Raw genomic sequence first — 22,906 nt, forward strand, 5'->3', positions numbered from 1 at the left:
ATCTTATGTCCACAGAATTCATTCTTCACACTGGGGCTACAACTGCAGGCTGAAGTGATTAATTTGTAAACCTTTGTATCTTTTTTTTAAAAAAAAAATCGTTCTATCCCCAGGGCCTGGCACAGTACCTGCACAGGTTTTGTTGACTGGGTTAAATGATTGAATGGGGGAATGACTGAATATGTGAAAAACATAGGATGTGGTCAGGAAAAGACCACAAGAGCACAGTTGTTATTAAAAGAATGCCATCCCCGAAATTACTATTATTGATGCCAACTCCTACTTATGTTTATGAATCCCTGGGAATTTTGGAGTACACTGCCAATACTTTCTGCCTCATTACTCTAGCTAGAAGAAGGAAAACGAATCTTAAATGTAAACTTTTTACCTAAAAAGTGTAAAACTTTCATTTTTCCAGCAATAGCTATTGAAATCACTACCCCACACACCTTCCAGGAGTGGCTCCGGGTTTGTGACGTGGGTTATATTGGCGGGGCCTGAGAGCCTGATGTGCAGATCAGCTCACTGGTCTCCATTTCTGTGATGTTTGCTGTAGAGACAGTTTGGGGTCTTCCCACAGTTTTGTCCCAGCCTCCCTGGGTGTGAAAGTGGCCATCCTACTGGTGGTCCTTGTATAAGAAAGTCGCTGAGGTCATATTTCCACGCAGTAATTTTTAGCATAACGACAATGTTGGACGACTCTCCACTGTGGGAACAAGAATGGCTGGGGTCTAAGGTTGGACAAGAGGTCTTCCCTCTCTGTGGCTCAGAACAGTTGTTGGCAAACTCTTTGAACTGACTGGTTGGACTTCATCCTTTTCATTCACATTGTCCATAACCCCCAAAACTCTTGTCCCCATCTGGCTTCAGCTCTCCGGCCCCAAAGCACTTCCACCTTGCAAGTAGACACTCCTTCAGCAGCCTGGAGCTAAAGAAGAGGTGAGGAACAGGGTGGGGTGGGGATGAGGCTCATAGCACACGGCCAAAGGGAACCAGAGATGAACATCCCACACATGAGGGCTTTGCATATGGACAGCCCTGGTCCCCTTGTCTGCCTCTTTCCACGGTGCTGACTGGGCCATGAGCAAGTACCCTGACTCATACTTCTGGTTTTCAGTTCAGCTTCTAGGAATGCATTATTTCACACCCCTGGAGGTGGAAGTAGGTGTCACATGAGGGGCGCAGCCACCCAGCAACCTCAGCCTGTCTGGAACCCGCAGGTGTGGAAACCAGCTACCAGGTCTCTGAGAGGCCCACATAGATGTTCCACAGCCCATGTCTGATACACAGCTTCTGAGAGTAGCACATTCTCCCTGGATGCCAAGTACCTGGGCTTTACATTTTATTTTATTTTTTGGTTATTTATTTATTTGTTTATCTATTTATACTTGACAGGTGTACTTTCTTTTCTTTTTAAATATATTTTTTATTTATTTCAGAGAGGGAGGGAGAGGTAGGAACATCAATAATGAGAGGGAAACATTGATCAGCTGCCTCCTGCACGGTCCCCACTGGGGATCGAGCCTGAAACCCTGGCAGATTCCCCAACCGGGAATCGAACCTTAACCTCCTGGTTCACCGGCCGATGCTCCACCACTGAGTCACACCAGCTGGGCTGGACTTTACATGTTAATTCTGTCACAGTTTGATGAGGAACAAGATATTTACATAGTATCTCCCCATGAATTGCTTAGGACTTACAACAGGGGAAAAGTAGAAATTATGCAGTAGAGAAATGGGACAATACTTAACCAAGTGATAAAAATGAATATCACAACAAACACCATGTACCTCCAGATGCGATGGTACCCTGAGAAGGACACAAAACCTCTTCTTGACTAGAATCGTAGCCAAGAAATGCAAAAGCTGAATCTCATTACAAGGAAATATCAGACAAAACCAAACTGAGGGAAATCTTGTGAAATAACTAGCCTGAATTTTTTAAAATGTCAACATCATAAAAGACAAAGGAAAGCTGAAGAGTTGTTAGAAATGAAAAGAGACTAAAGAAATATGAAAACTAAATGCAATAGGTGATCCTGCACTCGGAAAAAAATCTTCTCAAAAGGCATTATTGGGATAATTGATGAAACTGGAATTTGACTTGGATAAAAAGTATTAATGTTACATTTCCTGAAGTTGTTTATTCTGATTATATAAGAAGATTCCCTTCCTAGGAAGTACACATCAATGTATTCGGGAGTAAAAGGGCATGAGGTATACATTCTATTTTCAAATGGTTTAGATAAGACACCAGAAAGAGAGATGGAGGGAGGGAGGGAGAGAAATGTGGCAAAGCATTACAAATTGGTGACAAGTATAAGAATTCTTTGCATACTTTTTGTAACTTTCCTGAGGTGTTGAAATTATTTTGAAATGAAAGGTTTAGTAAAAGGTCATCCTACAATCAAAAAACAAACAGAATGAACAAAACCCTCAGTTGCCCCTCTACCGCAGCGGTTCTCAACCTTGGCTGCACATTAGAATCACCTGGGGGGCCTGCCCCGCGCCCAGCCCCCTGTCCCTCCCCACCCTCTGCCTCTCTCCTCCCCCCGCCCTTCCCACGTCAGGTGCTCGTCCCCCCCCACACACACACCCCACGCCCCCCCCCCCCAAAGAATCACCTGGGAATCTTTTTAAAATCCTGATTTCTGGGCCTCATCCTCTGGAAATTCTGTTTCTTTGTTATGGGGTGGGGCCACAACATTAGTATCAAAGAAACAGAATTTCCGGAGGATGAGGCCCAGAAATCAGGATTTTAAAAAGATTCCCAGGTGATTCTAATGTGCAGCCAAGGTTGAGAACCACTGCTCTACCGGAATGGGTCAGCAATCAGCTGAAAGGCCTGGAGAGAGACATCAGTCCCCTATCTGACCCTTAGCCTAACCCCCTGAGTCAAATCATCCTGGGGTGGGTGTGGACGCTGCCTGCAGAGAGCCCACCAGCAGGTCCCCACTCTCTTTCCAGGGCAGCAGGCCCGGGACCGCTGCTGCTCTCTCTGCCTCGGCCCCACAGAGCCAAGAATTCTCTCAGCCGCAGTCATGGTGGCCGCAGATTGAGGTCAGTAGGAAAACAGATCTGCCTTGGGTTGTAATGTTGCACACACAGTGCGATGAGTGGACAGAAAAGAATGTCCCCCAGTGAAGGGACGGCCTGTGAACTCCGGGTCTGGTTCTGAATATCCTCCCGATGCCCAGCACAGAAAACAGGAAACATCAGTTAAAATGGGAAATCGCTGTGGGCTGAATTACTGTAATTCCTCATCTTACTGAGAAGCTGGCACGGGCCTCAGGCCTCCATCTGCAGCCTGACGTCTGGGCTTCTCTCTGCCTGGGTAATTTTGCCCTTTCTGTACTTCAGGGCGGCGCATTGCCTCGTTGGGAGGCTTTCAGGCTGGAATTGCTACCTTTTAAGGGTGCTTAGAAAGGGTGCTTTTAAAGAGCTGCTTGTTTCTTCCCTGTCTCTAGGTTAAAAGCAGTCTCGCTCGGTCTCTGGTTTCTAGGTGGGCGAGATCCAGCACACAGGGACTCGCAGCCCAGCAAGAAGTGGCATAGCCATTATGATGCCAGACGGGTCAACAGAGGACATTCCCCAACGCTGGAGAGCCAAACAGGAAGTTTGCTCTTCAGTCCTCCCCCAGCCCCACCATTCCTTGGGGGTCCTCTAAACTGTTGGGGAAGTTCTGCCGGCTGCCCAACCTACAAAATAGAGATAATTATACCTGCTCCCTGCCTGCCTCACCGAGGTGCTTGAGGACTCACATGGGACACAAAATAGCTCAGTGGTGAGACGCTGGAAGCCATACCCCACTAAGAGGTGGTGTCACTTCTCTCACTGGATAGGGATCTGACTGACAGAGCTGGGCCTGCTCCCTCTGGAAAGAGGACAGTCTTTCTGCGTGGCCTGGGCTGCACTCGGGTGGGGGTTCCATTTTGGCTGCCGATGCCCTGTCTCCACTGCCAAGTGCTCTCAGCCTTGCCCCCCGGCCTTCTCTCGGCTGCGTCCATTTTCCCTACCTACCTATTCCGTCTGGTTCTTTCCTGCCTCCCCCATGAGAAAGTAAGCTTGGTGGAAGTAGGCGCCTTGTCTTTGTGGTCTGCGATTGTTACCCCCGCGCCTAGAACAGTGCTTGGCTCTAGTAGGGGCATAACTATTGGAATGGATGGATGGATGGATGGATGGATGGATGGATGGATGGACGGATGGACGGACGGATGGATGGATGACATACTTCCCATCCTTAGTTTTCTTCCCTCCCACTGGGTCCCTATTCTGCACAGCCTCACTCAGACGCCTCTGGCAACAACTTGTTAGTAGCCAATGGAAGACTCCCACATGGATGTTCCTGGCTCCTACGTTCCTGGGCTCTAGATCCAAACACCCAATGCCTATGCGGAAAAGCTAACGAAAGCTCAAGGACGATTCTGGAACCCGAGCATGTGCTCACTGGTGTTGGATCTGAGGGAAGTGAAGTAACTCCTCTGGGCTTCCTCGTCCGTACAGCAGGGAGTAATAACAATATCAACCATAGAGGTTTGTGAGGACGATTGAACGAGTCAGTATGTGTAAGGAGCTTAGAGAGTTACTTGGTACATAGTGAGCCCTCAACAGAGTTCACTAAACGGCGGTCTCATTCCAGCGTAGGGATCCATCTGGTAAATTGGGGTGCTTGCCTGCTGCCTTATTTCCTGGTGGAAAGAGGGAGCTCTCTGCTGGATCTTGACCTCTCTTCTCCCAGTGCCGTGCAGGCTTATTCTTGTGGCATTTGGACATGGTGTTCATGCCTCCCTTGCTCAGCTCCAGAAAAGTGGCCTCCCTAACCCTGCCAATGTGGTGGCTGGAACAGTTCACGGGCTGTGAGGCCTTTCCTTGGCCTGTAGACTCCCATTTGCCCACCACCCGCAAGCCACAGGAGACACACACACACACACACAGACACACACACACACACACACAGACACACACACACACACAGTACAGGTTCACTTCTCAAGCTCTGGCTCTTGGAAAGCCAGTCCCTTCTTGGGCTGTGAGAATGATGTAGGCAGCAGAGAGTGGGTTATGCTCCGATAAGAAAAGACCCCCTAAATGGGGAGACCCTTGCTCGTTTTGCGGTCTTGTTTGTAACTATAGTAATGTCACAATGCGGTTGAGATTTTCATCACGCTGGTCAGGAAATTCATAGTGAAGGTTACTACAGCAACCTTAGCTCTGCTCTGGAAAGCACCCCCCTTACAATGGGCCCTTTCAGAGACTGGCCTCGGAGCTGGGCAGTGATTCAGTCCATTCAAAACACAATGGGGCAGAACAGAATGGCAAGGAACTAAACATTGTTTTCAGGCCTCCCACTGCCATCTGTGGCCTTGCACATTGTAGTCCCTCCTTGTGCCCAGCCCTCGTTTTGTTTCTGCCGTAGCACACTTTAATTTCACAACGCGCTTGCCGGCCGGTCCAAGGGCATTTCGTGGAAGCTTAAATAATGATCGCTCTATAGCACTGCACCCACTCCCAGCCAGAGGTGCTACAGAAGCACCTTTAAGAAAAGGAGGTGCAGATTTTTGGTTTGGAGACGAGGGAAACACCAATTGGGTATGTTTTAAAACATTTGAACCACTCTTCAAAACTGATCAATTGGCCTTGAAGGCCTGTGAAACAACCATGGATATATTTTTTTTTTATGGAGAAAAATTTTAATGACAAAAATAAAGTAAAATCACCCTTGCCTTTATTCACAGCCACTCAAAACAAAGCCACCCAACAAACATAATTTGCCCACTGATTGGAAATGATTGGTCACTTACATTTTTTTTAAAACTATAGAATGTTCTGTAGGCTTTTCAAAGCTGAATTTAGTAGCCACTAAGCACAGAACTGTAGTTATAACAAAAAAACCATGGTTTCATTAAGAATGGAAATTGAAACCTTTTTCTTCCTTAAATTTTTTCCTTTAGAGCATTTACAGTATTTTATTTATTCACACGGCTGGCCCTACGATCAAAAAACTTTTCTTTGTTGTATATTTAGATCGCTAGAGTTGTTTTATTTCCTTTCCCTCTTTAATGTTTCCCGCATGTTTAATTTAAATCATTTGCCTTTTATCTTTCTCAGGATCTCAAGCTATTTCTCTCTTTTCTAACCTTTGTACTCTCCTTGCTCCACTAAATAAAAAAAATAAAAAAAGATTTGAAATGAAGTTTCTCCTAAGTGCAAAGCTAGCAGCTACGCCTGTACCTTAAACCCAGCCCAACACCCTCACACATGGTGGTGAAACCTTTTGCTTTTGATTCCAGTGACCGCGTGGTCACTCCCAGGTATCTCGGGTGTTGGTTATTTGATAGTAAGTTGTACTGTGCTTTTGGCCCAACTCCCAGGAAGAGAAGGGGTCACAGCCAGGGAGGATATTGGGACTGCCGGCACTGCTTTTCCTCATGTTCTGGGTCTCGGGGCTCAGGTAGAAAGGGACTTTTGTGCACTTGGGAGCAGAATGAAGTACAAATCCTTTCAGCATTTTTGCAACTAGAAACCATGCAAATGTTTTTGCAAATCCGCTTGCGGTCTTGCTGGCAGTTTTGGAGCGCAGCCCTCTTTGGGAAGTGGTGATACTGACATCTAAGTTCTGTTCACTGTCCTGCCCCAAATGGAGCACACTGTTTTCTCCAGGACTGGTGGGCGCGACGCTCTTTCCACCTAACACAGCGAGCAGGTCCTAGGTTGTCTTAATTCCTTGCAGAAAGTGATTTCGGTTATTATTGCATTGGGATCATTTGTGTTGTCAGTTCCAGCCCCCTTGACTCTCATTCCTGTCCTTACTACAAGGAAGACCAGAGTTCACTACCTGCTCTTGACTTTGCAGGGCTGAGAGCGCCCTTTGGTTTGACTTGGGAAGCTATGTAATAGGTTCCTACAGTGGATCCCTGCCTGGAATTGTGTTGGCAAGTGATGTGTATCTTGCCAATTTTGTCCAAGTGAGAATGTCTGGGAGGTTATTTTTAAAACATTTCAATGGCTTTCTTGTGCTAAGAGGCACCTTTGCCACAAAGGGAAATCATCATCTATTCCCAAAAACTTTTTGAAGGAGAAGCCTGCAATTACTGAGATCTGGGTGTGGGGCTCTGTCTTTGAAACGGGCTGTGAGAGTACTTTGAAGGAGACCATGTAAATGTGCCTAAAGTGCCCCTCTGTGTACAAGTGCAATCTCTTCCGTAGCCACAGCGATCCATCCAACTTGCCACATGGCACCTAAAGGCAACTTCGGGTGCTCCATTTAAAATCTCACTACCAGAGACTGTCTCTCTTGAGATATTTCCACAGAGTGGGGAATCCACTTCTTCTGTCTTCCACCATGGCCTCAATAAAACCTGCTGTGGACTTCGAAACCACCAAACCCAAGTACAGATCTGGACTCCATGACTTTGGCCAATTTTTTTCATCAGTTACACGGGGATCATAGTACCTCCTTGGTTCTGCAATTCTTTTGAGACCAAATGAAACAAAGCACCTAACATAGTGTTTGGCACATAAGTGCTCAAGAAAAGCAGTGCCCATGCCCTGTTCCCTAAACTTTGTGCAGCACACTTCTTGATGATGTGGGTTGCATTTGGGATCTGTATTATGTTTCACAGAATATAATAAGCAGCAGTGGGCAGCAATCACCAAAAATGTCTTGGATTTTCTATGGAGCGCTGAGCTTCAAGCTGGTGTGACTCACCCATGACCCGTAATCACATCAGACATGGTTAGCTTGTGTTTTGTTTTCCAGTTTAGTGACTCTGGCAGAAAAACGTTACTGTTGGAAGGGGCACCATGGGATTCTCCAGCTAGAGATCTCTAGTTAGGTCACAGTCCTCTCATTTCTGCTGGCATTTCCCCTTATCTTCTGGAGATTGCCTTTCTCCTTTACCTACTTCTTTCTTTCTTTCTTCCTTTCTTTCTTTCTTTCTTTCTTTCTTTCTTTCTTTCTTTCTTTCTTTCTTCCTCTTTCTTCTTTACCTACTCCTTTCTTCCTTCCTTTCTTCCTTCCTTCCTTCCTTCCTTCCTTCCTTCCTTCCTTCTTCCTTCCTTCCTTTTTAATATATTTTTATTGATTTCAGAGAGGAAAGGAGAGGGAAAGAGAGATGGAAACATCAGTGATGAGAGAGATCATTGATTGGCTGCCTCCTGCATGCACGCCCCTCCCCCCAACCCCCCAGGGATCAAGCCTGAAACCCAGGCATGTGCTCTTGACCAGAATCGAACCCGGGACCCTTCAGTCCACAGGCTGACGCTCTATCCACTGAGCCAAACCAGCTAGGGCACCTACTTGTTTCTGATTGTTAAACCAATGCCTTGACTCTTATTCCTCACCCCCCAAACCCCATACACAGAGGCCTGTATCATGAGTACAACACCAGGGGTTCTAGGAAAGTGGTCCCCAAAGTGTGGGGTCTGTGCACCTTTGCATGCAAGATAACCCACGGGGTAGCAAATATTAAAACTTCTACTTATATTTATCTTAATATTAAAAACAAGGAAGAAATTAAGCTCTTCCAATATCTAATATTTGGATGGATATCTGTGCCCTCATGCAGTCTGATTACCGGAGGGTCAAGGTTCACAAATAATGATATTTATTATTTGAGAAATTAAAATATTCAAATGCCTAGACTTATTTGATTGTTCTTCCCAGAACTTTTGTGGGTGATAAAAGCCTTCACTCCAGGTTTGCTCAGGAGGTGCTGGCTGTGGGAGCCACACAGTGCTGGGTCCAGAGCTGGAAGACCCAAGTTCTAGTCGTGGTTCTTCTATCAAGTAGCTGGCACCATAGACATGGACCACCTCTCTGGGCCTCAGGTTCCTCACCCATAGAGTAAGAGTTAGGACCTATTCAGTCAATAGGCAAGGCTCCTTCCAGCTATAAAATTTTAGGATTCAGAACATAAATATAGAAATATTCTTGCCCTTTCCTTACCTCCCTTCCTTTGTAGTTTGTTTAAACACCTTCACTTTTTTTGCCTAAAAGGCATCGGTCTGTTACTCAAGGTGGTCCTTACTGTACTTCTTAATTACTGGCTTCTTTTTTAGTCAGTCTCTTAACTTCCTACCTGCCTTTTCTGCAGCAATGGTCTTCTGCCGGAAGCCGGTCCATCCTTGCTGCTTGACACAGTCACTGCAGGAAAGAAACATCTGCACAGCATATGTTTCAAGGGATCTGGTGTATATAGCATACTGTTCTTAATATGTTTGTTCCCCTTAGTGCTATGTGTTTTAACCAAGGTCACCTCTCCGAGAAAGGTTGTTTCCCCAGGTAGGGATTTTTCCCTGAAGTTAGGGAGGGAATAAAACCCCTTAACTAAGTGCCAGGCGGGTAATCACTTTAACTACAAACAATCACGCTTAAGCTATATAATCTTTACTCCCTGGAATGGAGATAAGAAACGCCCTAACCTTTGCAATAGAAATTGACAGGATTAAAATCAACTGGTATAAATATGGATGTAACAAGACAATAAACACCAGAACTTGGCTGGAGATCCTAACCAGAACCTGGCTGGAGATCCTGGCTAGACCCTAACAAGAGGAACCTCGCTATGCTGATCAACTGAAGGCTGTCTCCGTGTCATTCCTTCTTCGCTGACTCCGTCCACACCTTTGGGGACCCTTGGACCTGCTGGGATTGGACCCCAGCAGTCTTCCTTCTATTCTGCAGTAGGGGATCCCTAGTCTCAGAGAATCCTGGCTCACATGGCTCACATATTGTGGGAACATGCATCAATTGAGCATCATGAAGCTTTACTTCAGTAAAATTTCCATATTTCTTTATTGAATCCTGTCTCTGCTATTATCTTCTTATTGGCCAGATGACATGATGGCTCTCTGATTCTTTCTTGAAACCTCAGGTATCTCATCAGGGCACTATTCCCAGCCAGCAGTGTTCCCAGTTCACTTATTGTGATTAACAACAGCTTTACTTAGCACTCACAATGGGCCAGGAAGTATAATAGGAACTCCCCATGATTATCTGATTCGATACCCTCAGAAGCCCCAAATACTGTTGTTATCCCCATTTTGCAGAAAAAGAAACTGAGGTGTAGAGATTGGAATCCTTGCAATGCCGCTTTTACTAAAAATTCTTGAAACATTTAACTTCCTTAAAGGTCTTTTTAGTTGTGGAGATACTAAGACCTTTATTCAAGTAGAATCCCTTCCCCTCAGAGAGAGAGGGTCTTCTCTCTCCCTCTGCATAACCTCTCTTTACCTTCCCTCCAACTTCTGTATTTTTAAAGATCTGTGTTCACTTGCAGTTGAACCTTTAGCGTAAGCTCACACAGAAGCCCCGCTGATGCCCCAAATTGGTTTTATTGCAAACTCATCCCTATCACTTGCTCACTGAACGTGGGCCTGTGGGGTCACAGCAGGTAGGTGGTAAGAACCCCTCGGAGTTTCTGTAGCAAGGACTAATGAACAAGGTAAGATTCTCGTGTCCATGTCCCTCCCGGGTGCACAGGCACCCATGCCCTTGGCACGTAGGCCCAGTGCTGGCCTTCTGCAGTCGGGGTGTGGCTTCTGAGAGATTAGCTGATATCAGGGAGGGGCATCAGGAGTCCAAGGCCTGCATTCCTGTCTGTCCTGGGGCTTTGCATTGAATCATCTAGTGCATACACGATTCCCCCGCCCCCTCTGAATTCCTTCGGTTCAGCCCTGTGTTTGTTCCATTCCTGAGGTCCAAGGTGTGGGTTGTGAGAAGAGGCAGCCAGGTGATGAAAGGGAGTGAGAGGATGGGCTCCATCTTCACACCTGAGGCTCTCCTGAGCCTGCAGGACCCTTGGTGACACTGACCCACGGTGTGGATTAGTGGCTGCTCTGGCGGTTCTCCCTAGGATGTGCCCACAGAGCCTTCCTCTCTGCCAGTGGGGTTGCTATCAGTTCTGCTGCACTGTGCTGGTAAGTCTTTGCAGGTTTTTCTTTTGCCTCAGAACAGCATAAGAATTGGGATTTCTTCCTTCCATGGTACAGAGCGGCAAGCAGCTCATTTTATGTCACAAGGAATTTCCCAGTTGCCGCTCTGTTTTTATCCCCATTTAAATAAACAGTATGAACACGAGTTATTGGTTGTTACATTTCTGTAACTAGTCAGCTTGCCTCATTACTTTGACTTATTAATTCAGTTAAAGCAATTTACTGAACAGCTGTCATTGCTTCGGGGACTACAATTTTCAAAACAAAAATTAGGACACATAGTCCGATAGGATTTTGTTTTCTTTGTTTATGAATCTATTACAAAACCTGAACCACATTTAGGTGTTTACTGAATAGATTGCCTTAATTGTAAAGAATAAAATTCCATGAAACTGACCTTGCCCCAGGTCACAGAGGTAGGGCTTGTGCTTGATCCTAAGTCTATGGATTCTAATCAACTGCTGGATTAGCAAATGGAATTGCCTTCCCCAACCTTCCTACTTGAAACAGGCGTGATGACAGGGAGGTCCCGAGGGTCCAGCCGCAGCTGGAAGTGTTGTAATGTACCCCGCGAATCACAGAAGGACGCCTCAAGAAGTCGAATTAAAGAGTCACATTTATCTCCAGAGATTGCCAAGCGTCCCCTGCGAGGTGAAAGCGCCCCATCGAGAACTATGGAACTAAAATACATGCACATCGAACAGAAAAAAAAAAAGAGTCACATTTATTGCAATCCAGGACTATGAGGGGCCATTTTGGTTTCCCAGATCTCATAGTGATAAGATGGTGGCAAACGCCCTAACCTGTTTGGCTCAGTGGCTAGAGCGTCGGCCTGTGGACTCAAGGGTCCCAGGTTCGATTCCGTTCAAGGGCATGTACCTTGGTTGCAGGCACATCCCCAGTAGGGGATGTGCAGGAGGCAGCTGATCGATGTTTCTCTCTCATCGATGTTTCTGACTCTCCCTCTCCCTACCTCTCTGTAAAAAATCAATAAAATATATTAAAAAAAAAAAAAAAGATGGTGGCAAAGCCAGACTTATATAGGCAAAGATCACAAAGGTATTGGTTACACCCCAAGGTTTGGAATGAGGAACCTGGTTTGCAAAAAAGCAGTTTACAGAAGCAGAAGCAGCATGTTATCTAAATTACAGTTTTGGGTCTCCGGATCACTGAATTGACAGAAACACATTATCTAGAGCCCTCGGGTCTGGAATGAGGAACCTGGTCAGACTTAAGCATGTTATCTCAATTACAGTTTTGGGGTCTCCGAAACACTGAGTCAACGGGGACACGTTAACTGGAGCCCTCTGACCTTGGGATAATTGTGCTGTCCTTCCCAGCTAAAGAAAAATTTGCTTTCTAAGACCAGTATGACCACAACCAATGGGATTTCACATTACAATCAATAGGGTATTTAATCGAATGGGATGATTTATACAATTCAGAAAATCAAAATAACTTTTCTATTGTTAAACAAAGCAAATAAGTACAGAAGCCAAACAGCAGGGTTAAAGTTAAACTATAGTTTCTACCTGAGATGATTGCTACCATATTTCAGAAGGACAGACTGACATCGGAGTGACTCTTCATCATTTGATTGCACCATAAATAGAGGCCAATGTAGGATGTGCATTTTTCAACATGAAGGGATTCCAACCATTTGGTTCATTTTATTCTGTAGCTTGAAATGTCCTTGCCCTGTGGTCAAGATTACCTTGTTACCCTAACCTGGACAATAGTAGACAATTAAAAGAAGAGCTGTCTTCAGGGTCAACATTTCTTCCCTTGGATTTCCTGGGCTGTGGGCAATAGGAAAGCTTTTGAAACTTCTTTCTTCCTTGGGGCAGACTCTGGGCCCAGGACCCCCAGTTTCCCACTGTCGCTGGCACAGGAAGATACACCCCTAGTTCTGAGATGAGCCCAAGCGACTTGGAATTCACTCACCAGACTGGCGCTGCCCTGCATGCTGGGGACACGGCAGGAAACGGACCTGCTCCCATGGCCGATGCCAGGGCCCTGAGTTTTCTCTGTCATGTGCAGTGCCGGGTAGAGTCAGGCTGCTTGCTCTGTGGGCGTCCAGCTGCCAGCTTTGCACAGGTACCCTCCATACCAACAAGGAGAGTGCCTGCTTCATGGTGTGTGTAGATGAATGAAGTTGATACATGGTGCACAGTAAATATGCAATGAGGCAGGTACTGTGAACTTTAGAATCATTGCTGTTTTCCGTGGCACTTGCCTTATTATGAGAGGCAGTGAGCATAATGGGTAAGGCCAAAGATTCAAGAGCTGCGCAGCCTGGGTTGGAAGCCCAGCTGTTGGAGCCAGGCAAGTTACTTAACTTCTCTGTGCTTCAGTTACCTGCCCGGTAAGGTTGTGAGAATTAAATAAATGATCATGTTTATGTTAGAACAGTGCTGATATGTGACACGAATTAGCCATTGTGTGAGAAGAGAATATTCACCCACAGGGGAGAGAGTTACGATTCTAGGTTTCCTGGAGACTGGGGGAGAGGACACAGTGCGCTGGTAATACTGCGGGAAGTGCTTCCCGAGAGAGAGAAAGAATAAATCACAGGTGCCCAGGAGAGAATTTCCCCCTCAGCCGCAAGGCAGGCCCTCACCCTGGGGGCCACTAACATGTCCCACGTGTGGCGGGAAGTTTCCGAGGAGAGAGGACAGGACAGGTCTTGGGACCCCGATGGAACATGCAGGGATCTCGGAACATGATACAGAGCAGTATCTGCTCGTGAAAACAAAACCTAGGCTCCCATCTACTGTCTAATGGGACTCCGGTCTCGCCAGGTGAGCTTGTCCACAACAGGGAAACATATGTTTGGGAAATACAACAGTGGTCGTTTAAACTCCGTGTGGCTGGACTTGAAGTCGGTGGGAATAGGCCCAATAGAGAATGGCAGCGGGTCCCCACGTGTGGGACCGGGCACCCAGGTGGGTGGTAAGATCAGGATATACAACCCCACGGTGTGTATTTTAAATCGTATATCTTCCTTGTTATTTTAAGACATCTCCAAGAAATTAACACCAAACTAGGGGTTTTGTAGGGATGATTGTTTTAGGATTTAGCCAACTTAAAAAGGACAGTTTATAGAAAAATTTGAAGCATAGCACTGGTGGAATTTGTCCTATAGATAAAGTTATAAAAAGTTAGTTATAAAATTAGTTGATATAGATAAATTATAAAAGTTTTAAAAGTAGTTAAATGACGAAGGTTTAGGAAACATGGAGTATAGTGTAAATGAAGGTGAGAATTCATCATTCCTGGGGTGGGACTATCACGGGGGGGCGGGGTGGGGAGGGGACCACCTTCCTGTTCCAGGTGGCCTTAGCACTGAAGGAACTTTTAGGTTGAAAGAGATACAAGTCTGAATATGCCTTTACGAATCAAAGAGGACATCACCTTGCTCTGCGAACTTGTGGTCTGGCCATGGGCAGCTGTTATACGCAGCTTGTCAGCCAGGACACCCACCCTCTTCCTGTTTGGGATGGGGTGGGGGCAGGAGCTACAGAAGTTTTCACAGAAAAGCCTCCAGGACTGAGCTGTCATCACCTCACCAGTCAAAACCACCAATTTCTGAAGTGGCGTATGGTACGATGCTCCCAGAGCAATTGGAATCTTTCTAATCGTTTATGTCTTCAATGAGGTTAAACATTGACTTAATATTCGTAAAGTGCATAGAACAGTGCCTGTCCCTCGTATTGTGTGACATAATTCATCAAGCCTAAGGTGCTAGGATGTAAGATGTCATTATTTTATTTTTCAATTAAAAAAAACAACAACAAAAATCACTGCCACTTAAGCATCTATATGTATAAAAGCCTAAGCAACTGGACGATTGGATAACTGGATGACCCGCTGGTAGCTGTGACGTGCACTGACCAGCAGGAGGCAGATGCTCAACACAGGAGCTGCCCCCTGGTGGTCAGTGTGCTCCCACAGCCAACCTCCATGGTCCCTTCCCCCCACCCCCAGCCAAACCTCCCATGGCCCCTCCTCCCAGCTGGCCAACCTCCCATGGCCCCTCCTCCCAGCTGGCCAGCCTCCCTTGGCCCCTTCTCCCAGCCAGCCAACCTCCTGCACCCCAGTCGGCTGGCCCCCATTGGCCCTGATCACTGACCAGGTTGAGGGACCCCACCCGTGCATGAATTTGTGCACTGGGCCTCTAGTTGATGATGAGACACCTGCTAGTTTCAGAATGTTAGAATAAGAAAACTCTGCGTCTTAGTATTGATGGAATATGTTCACTGTTCATTTAGAACATCTTAGATAGCTTTTCATTGATATAGAAAATGTTCCTTTAGGGAGCCACATTCCCTGCTTGGGGTCCATTGTTATTTAAAGAAGAGTTTGCAGAAGCTGGAAGCTGGGATAAGCAACAAGAATGGGAGGCCTGAGCTGACATGGACAAGCTAACAACAGGGCAAACAGTGCCATATATATTTCATTTCACTTTATTGAGTACTTTCACATCGCTTATCTTATTTGATCTATTTTTTCCCATGAAAGCAGCTACATATGTGTGTACCTTTTATAAACATATGCTCAGTAGAAAAAAAAAACATGTAGAAATTACACTTAGAGATAAACAAACCATATCTCCATACAGAGACATCTTTTTACATAAATAGCATCATCTATGCAATTAAAACAAAACTGGGACACCTTAACTCTTGTTATTTTTTTTTACAAACCTTTTTTTCCCTTCCCCACTCAATGAGTCAAAACAGTGTTGCCAGCCTGACGTGTACCCTCCACACTTTGCCCTCTGGTCTTGTCATCATATAAAACCAGCTCTCCCCTGGAGGGGTGGCAATGGAAGTTAGATGTGGAGGGGCAGAAGGAGCAAAGAAAAGGAAGCCGGAAATCCCGATGACGCGTCTCAGCTCTGTCCCTTTGTTGCAGGGATTAACTGAGACATGTGTGTGGAAATGTCCTGCAAACATTGAACTTTTGTTTGGGTCACATATACATGAATGAAACGAATGAGCGCATCTTCTATATTCATTGGGCCTCCCCACACACCCACACCCACTCTGAGCCAACCCCACAAAGCCCCTCCAAGGAGAGTCAGCTTGGTACATTATAATTCCAGACCTCAACCTCACCCTTTTGTACAATAGTAACAGAGGGATTAATATTCGTGTCTTGCAGGTGGTGTGTGAATTAGATGAGACCATGTCAAGCATTGGCACACATTTCTGGGTTTAGTGTCAGTTCCAGTTACCCCAAGGGTTGAGGAGAGGAGGGGTGTTGGTTGGCTACTGACTGCCCCCCACTCTTCCAGAAACACTCCTTCCTCACACTTTGTTCGCTGTACTTCAGCTCTCGCTCTCTCTCTCTCTCACACACACACTTGCTTCTAACACACATCTTTACATCACCATAATAGGGGAATGGATCTAGTTCCATGAAGTTGAAATACATTGCCAGCCCAATGCTGGTTTGCTGAGCCTGGAACATAGGAGACAAATAAATATTTATGGTTGATGATCCCTCCTCCATCATTTGCAATGGAAGTAAGGGTTTCGTCCCAGTCAAATAGCAGAAATGCAAAAGGTAGAATTCCCAGACTGTCAATTAAAAGATTAAAGTCTAACAGATCGTTGTGTGCCTTTCCTGTTATGACTCACTGGGGACAAAAGTAAACAAGCTCAGCTGTATGGCAGGCCAGGGTGACCGTGGCCCACTTTCCACAGGAGAAATATGGTTCATCTGCTTCTCAAGGTGATATGCTCCTAATGTAACAGTCTAGTCCCAGGTTTTCTGTAAATCACTTCTGCTGCCCTGTTAGCTCATGGACCAGTGAATCACCCCAGACATGCTATCTTCTCCTGCAGACAACACCTCCCAGCCCACCTTTCAAACCTCGAACCTGCACAGAACCAGGCTTTGGGACAGCTCAGCCACCACCCCTGGAAAATGCTTGATTGTATTGGCATCATTTTCAATGTTTTCATCTATTTTTAAATTTTACTAAGACAGGCATATGGTTGTGTTGTTGTTGTTTTTTAATGTAAACTGGGCAGAAAAGTTTAAAATAGAGGGTAAAAGTCACCTTCTCCCAAAACCCCATTTCCCCAATAGAGCTTTGTGCATCTTTCAAGAAAACAGTTATAAAGTGTCTCTTAAAAGTTTTCGACAAATGTGGTCATTCTTTACTTAATCCACATGTTGACTGCTATTTTCATGAGTGGGCGTGTCCTGAAGATCTCCCCCTGTCAGCACAGCGGGTCCCTCCCAGGGACTGCACCTCGCTCCTCTGTGGGGAGGGCAGGCCATAGAATATTCAATCCGCGACCTGTGCCCACTTCCCCCCATTGCACACTCTGCTGCGGGAACAGCCTCGTCCATAGATCTTGATGTATCTGGAGGTAAATTCCTAAAAATGCAAACGCTGGAGCAAAGAGGGTGTGAATCTCATTGGTAGTTAGTTAACTGTATGCATATCCGTCTGTGTGCCTATTTCCACGCCGCTGTCTGAAAATACGTTGCAGTCTGCTCCCCCTCAAGAGTGTCAGATGTGTGACCACCGTCCCAGGCCCTGCCCAGCACTGGGCCTGCTGTGTTTACACAGCCTCCCTGCCTGGGCTGTGAAGGCTGTGGTTACCCAGGGCCTGCTCTCCTCCTCCTCCTGGGTGAGCCTGGGAGGGAAAGTGCTCCCTGAGACCCCGAGAGGCGGCGCTGCAGTGAAGGTCGGCTTTCAGGAGGGAACAGTCCTGGCCTCTGTGCGGACTCACCTTTGCTCTGCCCGTCCCCACCCTGGTCAGCACACAGCAGGGAGCAGCGAATCCTGAGCTGGGCTCCTCCCCCGCGTGTGGGACGCCTGTCTCGGTGCCACCCCCTAGACGGGAGGAACAAGCCAGGCCCTTGTGTGGATGTGGGCGCGCCCCGGTTTCCAGAACTTGTGTGTGAGCCCATTGCTTTTTAACGAACGGAATCCTAGTCATTACATGGGGACCGGAGGGGGTCTGCACTCAAGCTTCATCTAATGCAGCGGTTCTCAACCTGTGGGTCGCGTCCCCTTTGGGGGTCGAACGACCCTTTCACAGGGGTCGCCTAAGACCATCAGAAAACACATACATAATTACATATTGTTTTTGTGATTAATTACTATGCTTTAATTATGTTCAATTTGTAACAATGAAATTGGGGGTCACCACAACATGAGGAACTGGATTAAAAGGTTGCGGCATTAGGAAGGTTGAGAACCACTGACCTAATGGGAAATATCTCCCATGTCATTTGTAATCATTGGGGGGGGGGGGGTAACTTTTCATCGGCGTCATCATACTTTTCATGATTTGTTACTTTCCTGGTCATTGCTCAGCTGGCACGCCAGCTCCCCTCTGGCGACGCCTTGCTCAGCTGGGACTGCTGGGAAGTGCAACACCTGCCCAGTCCCTCCTTGTTTAAAAAGTGGCCCAAACTAAAAGGAGTCGCAGCCCACAGCACAGCAGGAAGCTGCACTTGCTGAGGTGACAGCCTGCTAACCCGGCCTTTGCCACCTGAGGAAGGTGACCCTCCTCACCCCATGGGCGGTCCCTGTCACTGCCCTTCCTCCCCCACAAGCAGGGCAGCCAGTTCTGCCCCCTCCCACCCATCAGGAGTGTGAGGAAGCGAAGGGGTCAAGGTTGTAAACATCATTCACATTCTCGCAGTTGAGTAACAGCTTATAAATAGCTCTTCTGTTTCGATCAACTGTACTTACATTATCCAAAGGGGAAAGAACATCTTTTGCCTCTTTGAAGTAGGTGAATATTTTATTGGGGTTAAAAGCAAATACACAAACACACCTTCTGGTTGGTTACTCTGGAACTTCAGTTTTCCATGCAGGGTAATTGTTGTGGGCGCCCAGAGAGAATAGCCCAGGAGGGGGCGTCACCAGGAATCTTCATCCGGTGGGAGGGCACCGCGGACATGGACAGGCCCGGTGAGTCATGCTGTGGCCATACTTTTTCTCCTGCTGCTTTGCCGCAAGAGGAAGGAGGAGCGGTGAGGTCGAGGTAATTTTGTAGAACTGATGCCTCCTGTGGTTCTGAGAAAGCCAAATATATCGTATAAACCGTTTCCCTGTGCACGGCAGCATGGGTGGCAGGCCTGGCAGGGCCCCAGCTTGCAGCCCAAGCCAGGGCCCTGGCTGCGTTTTTAAAACGGCTTTCCCCGGAGCCTCTTAGAATTTGCTTTGACCCAAGGGCCCATGTCTCCTGAAGAGAACACAGGTCGTTTTTAAACGTGAATTGTAGAACGGCGTCCGTCTTGTTTCCTTCCTTACCCCACTTCTCTCGAGGAGCCTCCTGTTGCCTTTCCTCTTACTCCTTTTGACGTCTGATCAGGCAGCCTTTCTAGAAACCCTTACTCAGAATCCTTCTCTCCTTTGTCCAAACTCCCCCCAAAAATGAACTCCCGAGAAAGAGCTGAGTTTGCCCTGAGTCTTGTCCAGCAGGATGCATGCAGGGTTTAAAGGGAAGGGAGAACTCTCCAATCTCCAGTCTTGTGTTACCTGCCATTATTTCTTATGTATTAGGTTGTGTGTGTGTGTGTGTGTGTGTGTGTGTGTGTGTGTATACGTGTGTACCCTTCCTCCTCTATTCCGCTGGAAAATTAAAAGTATTTTAGATCCGCCGAAACCGGTTTGGCTCAGTGGATAGAGCGTCGGCCTGCGGACTGAAGGGTCCCGGGTTCGATTCCGGTCAAGGGCATGTACCTGGGTTGCGGGCATATCCCCAGTAGGAGGTGTGCAGGAGGCAGCTGATCGATGTTTCTCTCTCATCGATGTTTCTAACTCTCTATCTCTCTCCCTTCCTCTCTGTAAAAAATCAATAAAATATATTAAAAAAAAATAAAAATAAAAAAAATAAAATGGTAACCTCTTAAAAAAAAAAAAAAAAGTATTTTAGATCCACATCAAATGGCACCCTCTCCAAGAAGTTATTTCTGCCTCTCCCAGGACAAAGGAGTCTCCCGCTGTGGGAACACCCATTTTACCTGTGTTTACAGATTGACAGTTGCTGACCCATGAACATATCCACCCATATCTAGGTGCCCTTCAGTGGATGGTGACCTCCCCAAGTGCAGCCATCACGGTGCTCCCATCCCCCCTCACCCAGGGCCTGAACCTGAGGGGGATTCTACTGCACAAATGCCAAGTTAAAGGAACCCCTGTTGCCGAAACTGGTTTGGCTCAGTGGATAGAGCGTCGGCCTGCGGACTGAAAGGTCCCAGGTTCGATTCTGGTCAAGGGCATGTACCTGGGTTGCGGGCACATCCCCAGTGGGAGATGTGCAGGAGGCAGCTGATCGATGTTTCTCTCTCATCGATGTTTCTAACTCTCTATCTCTCTCCCTTCCTCTCTGTAAAAAATCAATAAAAATTATATTTTTTTAAAAAAAGGAACCCCTGCCGGCCACAGGTGTTCAGAAGCCACTCTGGGTGTTGAGTTGTAACTCCGGTAAGCAGATAAGGGCCACAGCTTTCTCTGTCCAAGGAGTCCACGGGGCCAGATGAGGTCCTTCTGCCCATAGCATGTTCTGGGCTGTGTTTCAGCTCCTGTCCCTTTCCTCATTAATATAGCAGTGACCGGTCATCAAAACGTAGCTTATGATTTGAATGTAGAAGGCCAGTGTTCCGTTGACAGTGGTCAGCTTACAGGGGGAAATGAGGATAATGTGACCTAGCCAGTGTGTGGCACGCATCCTTTCCACTTCTGAGTTCTGTCATAGAATTTGCAGAACACGTCTCGGAAGTTTCACTGCTCATTTTCACTGATAGACATTATGAAATAAGGCGGTTGAAGGAATTATGGGAGACCGTCGATCATTTATTGTGCTATACTCTAGACCAGCCGTGGGCAAACTACGGCCCGCAGGCTGGATCCGGCCCGTTTGAAATGAATAAAACTAAAAAAAAAAAAAAAAAAAAAAAGACCGTACCCTTTTATGTAATGATGTTTACTTTGAATTTATATTAGTTCACACAAACACTCCATCCATGGTTTTGTTCCGGCCCTCCGGTCCAGTTTAAGAACCCATTGTGGCCCTCGAGTCAAAAAGTTTGCCCACCCCTGGCATAGACCCTGCTCGGCGCTTTACGTATGTCATTTTATTTAATCCTTATAACAGTTCTATACAGTGGGTCTCATTTCTCCCATTTTTCAAATGAGGAAAGAGAAGCAGAAGTGGTGCAGTGAGCGTAGGTAACTTCTCCCCACTTCGCTTAGTCTGTCGGTGGCGAAGCTGAAGCTTGAATCCAGGTCGATCAATAGCAAAATCTTTGTTCACTGTGTTCTGCCGCATTTGATGTGAGGACTATATATGGGAAGTGAGTGGCAGTTGTTTTTTTAACTCCAGGAGAAAATAAACGACCCTAATAATTGCGTGTTTTCCACCAGCAGGGAAGCAAAGGGGCCTACCGGTACCACTGGCAGAGCCACAACGTCAAGCACAGCGGCGTGGACGACATGGTCCTTCTCTCCAAGATCACAGAGAACGCCATCGTGGAGAACCTGAAGAAGAGATACATGGACGACTACATTTTTGTATCCTTCATTGGTTCCTTTGGACATTTCTAAACGCGGTGACAGTGTCCACAGGAAAACGTGGCTTTAGTCCTGGTGTAAGAAGACCCATCTGGTCCTGGCCAGTGTGGCTCCGTGGTTAGAGTGTCTGCCCACGCACTGAAGGGTCGAGGATTTAATTCCTGGTCAAGGGCACATACCTGGGTTGCAGGTTCAATCCCCAGCCCTGGGTCGGGGTGCCTGTGGGTGGCAACCAATCCGTGTGTCTCTCTCACATCCATGTGTCTCTCTCCCCACCTACCCTTGGGCCTCCCTCCCTCCCTTCCGCTCTCTCTAACAAAATCAATGGAAAAAATATCCCTGGGTGAGGATTAACAACAACAAAAAAGAAGATTCATCTGAAGGCCCTGTGCTCACGTCATTTTCACCCTTTCAGAATGTGGTTGTGTACTTTTTTGTCCCTTGGTTCAGGCTGTGGGAAGGGCAACGATGATGCTGGATTATTTTCCTGGCATTTCACGTAATCGATATGCAGCCAGTAGCCATCTATTTTAATCCATGGCACTGTGTCTTTGACGTCCTCTAGACACGCACATGGTATCTCCCACCCCTGGTGGTCCAGAGAAAGTCCTGACCTGCAGAGAATTCTGCCAATCGCGCTCCCTAACTGCAAAGCAGTTAAGTCTCAGCTTAAAGAGTTTAGAAACGATTGCTCCATGCAAAAAATGTGCAATTTGGTCAGTTTTTCTGCATCCTTATGTTTACTAAAGGAAACCTGAGAAGTGAGGATAAGCTATTGAAATGCCTGGCATTCCTGAGTTGTCCTTTACGTTTCGATTTTAGCTTGCCAGATGCCTGTTTCAAAAATATTCTTAACATTTATTTCAGAGAGGAAGGGAGAGGGCGAGAGAGATAGAAACATCAATAATCAGAGAGTATCATTGATCGGCTGCCTCCTGCTTGCCCCCCCCCCCCCGCCCCACCCCTGTTGGGGATCGAACCCGAGACCTGGGCATGTGCCCTGACGGGGACTTGAACCCTGACCTCCTGGTTCATAGATCAATGTTCAACCACTGAGCACACCAGCCGGGCTGCCAGATGCCATTTTTTATGGGACTTCTAAAAATCAGAATGGAAATTTGATTCAAATGCGTGTTGACTACATTATAAACAGAGAACTGTGATACTTAAATTCTTACAGGATTCAGGAGTTGTGTTTGGTGCGGCTAGGTAAAGCTCTCTTAGTGGAATGATTGCGGCGTTGGTCACAGACATGCGGAGATTTGTGTAAAATCTGTTGGTAGCGCCAGCAAGTTTAACTTTGCTGTTGGCGCCTTTGAAGGGATGGTGTTGTGGAGGACCGTGACAGGTGGGGTCTTTGCAACCCTCGTAATGCACCTTTCAGATTTTAACCCCCAAAGCACGGGGAGAGTAGTTCTCACA

General features: G+C 46.7%; 1 protein-coding gene across 1 annotated transcript in view; it reads left to right on the plus strand.

Annotated features, from left to right (window-relative positions):
* The window catches only part of MYO1E (myosin IE), a 189,582-nt gene that overhangs the window by 58,431 nt on the left and 108,245 nt on the right, over nt 1-22,906 (plus strand). Inside the window, exon 2 of the mRNA XM_081084100.1 lies at nt 21,338-21,484. Coding sequence (XP_080940226.1) covers nt 21,338-21,484 — 147 coding nt within the window. The remainder of the gene's footprint in view (nt 1-21,337; nt 21,485-22,906) is intronic.

This window comes from Myotis nattereri (assembly GCF_964212035.1).
Source record: "Myotis nattereri genome assembly, chromosome: 1".
Classification (NCBI taxonomy): Eukaryota; Metazoa; Chordata; class Mammalia; order Chiroptera; family Vespertilionidae; genus Myotis; species Myotis nattereri.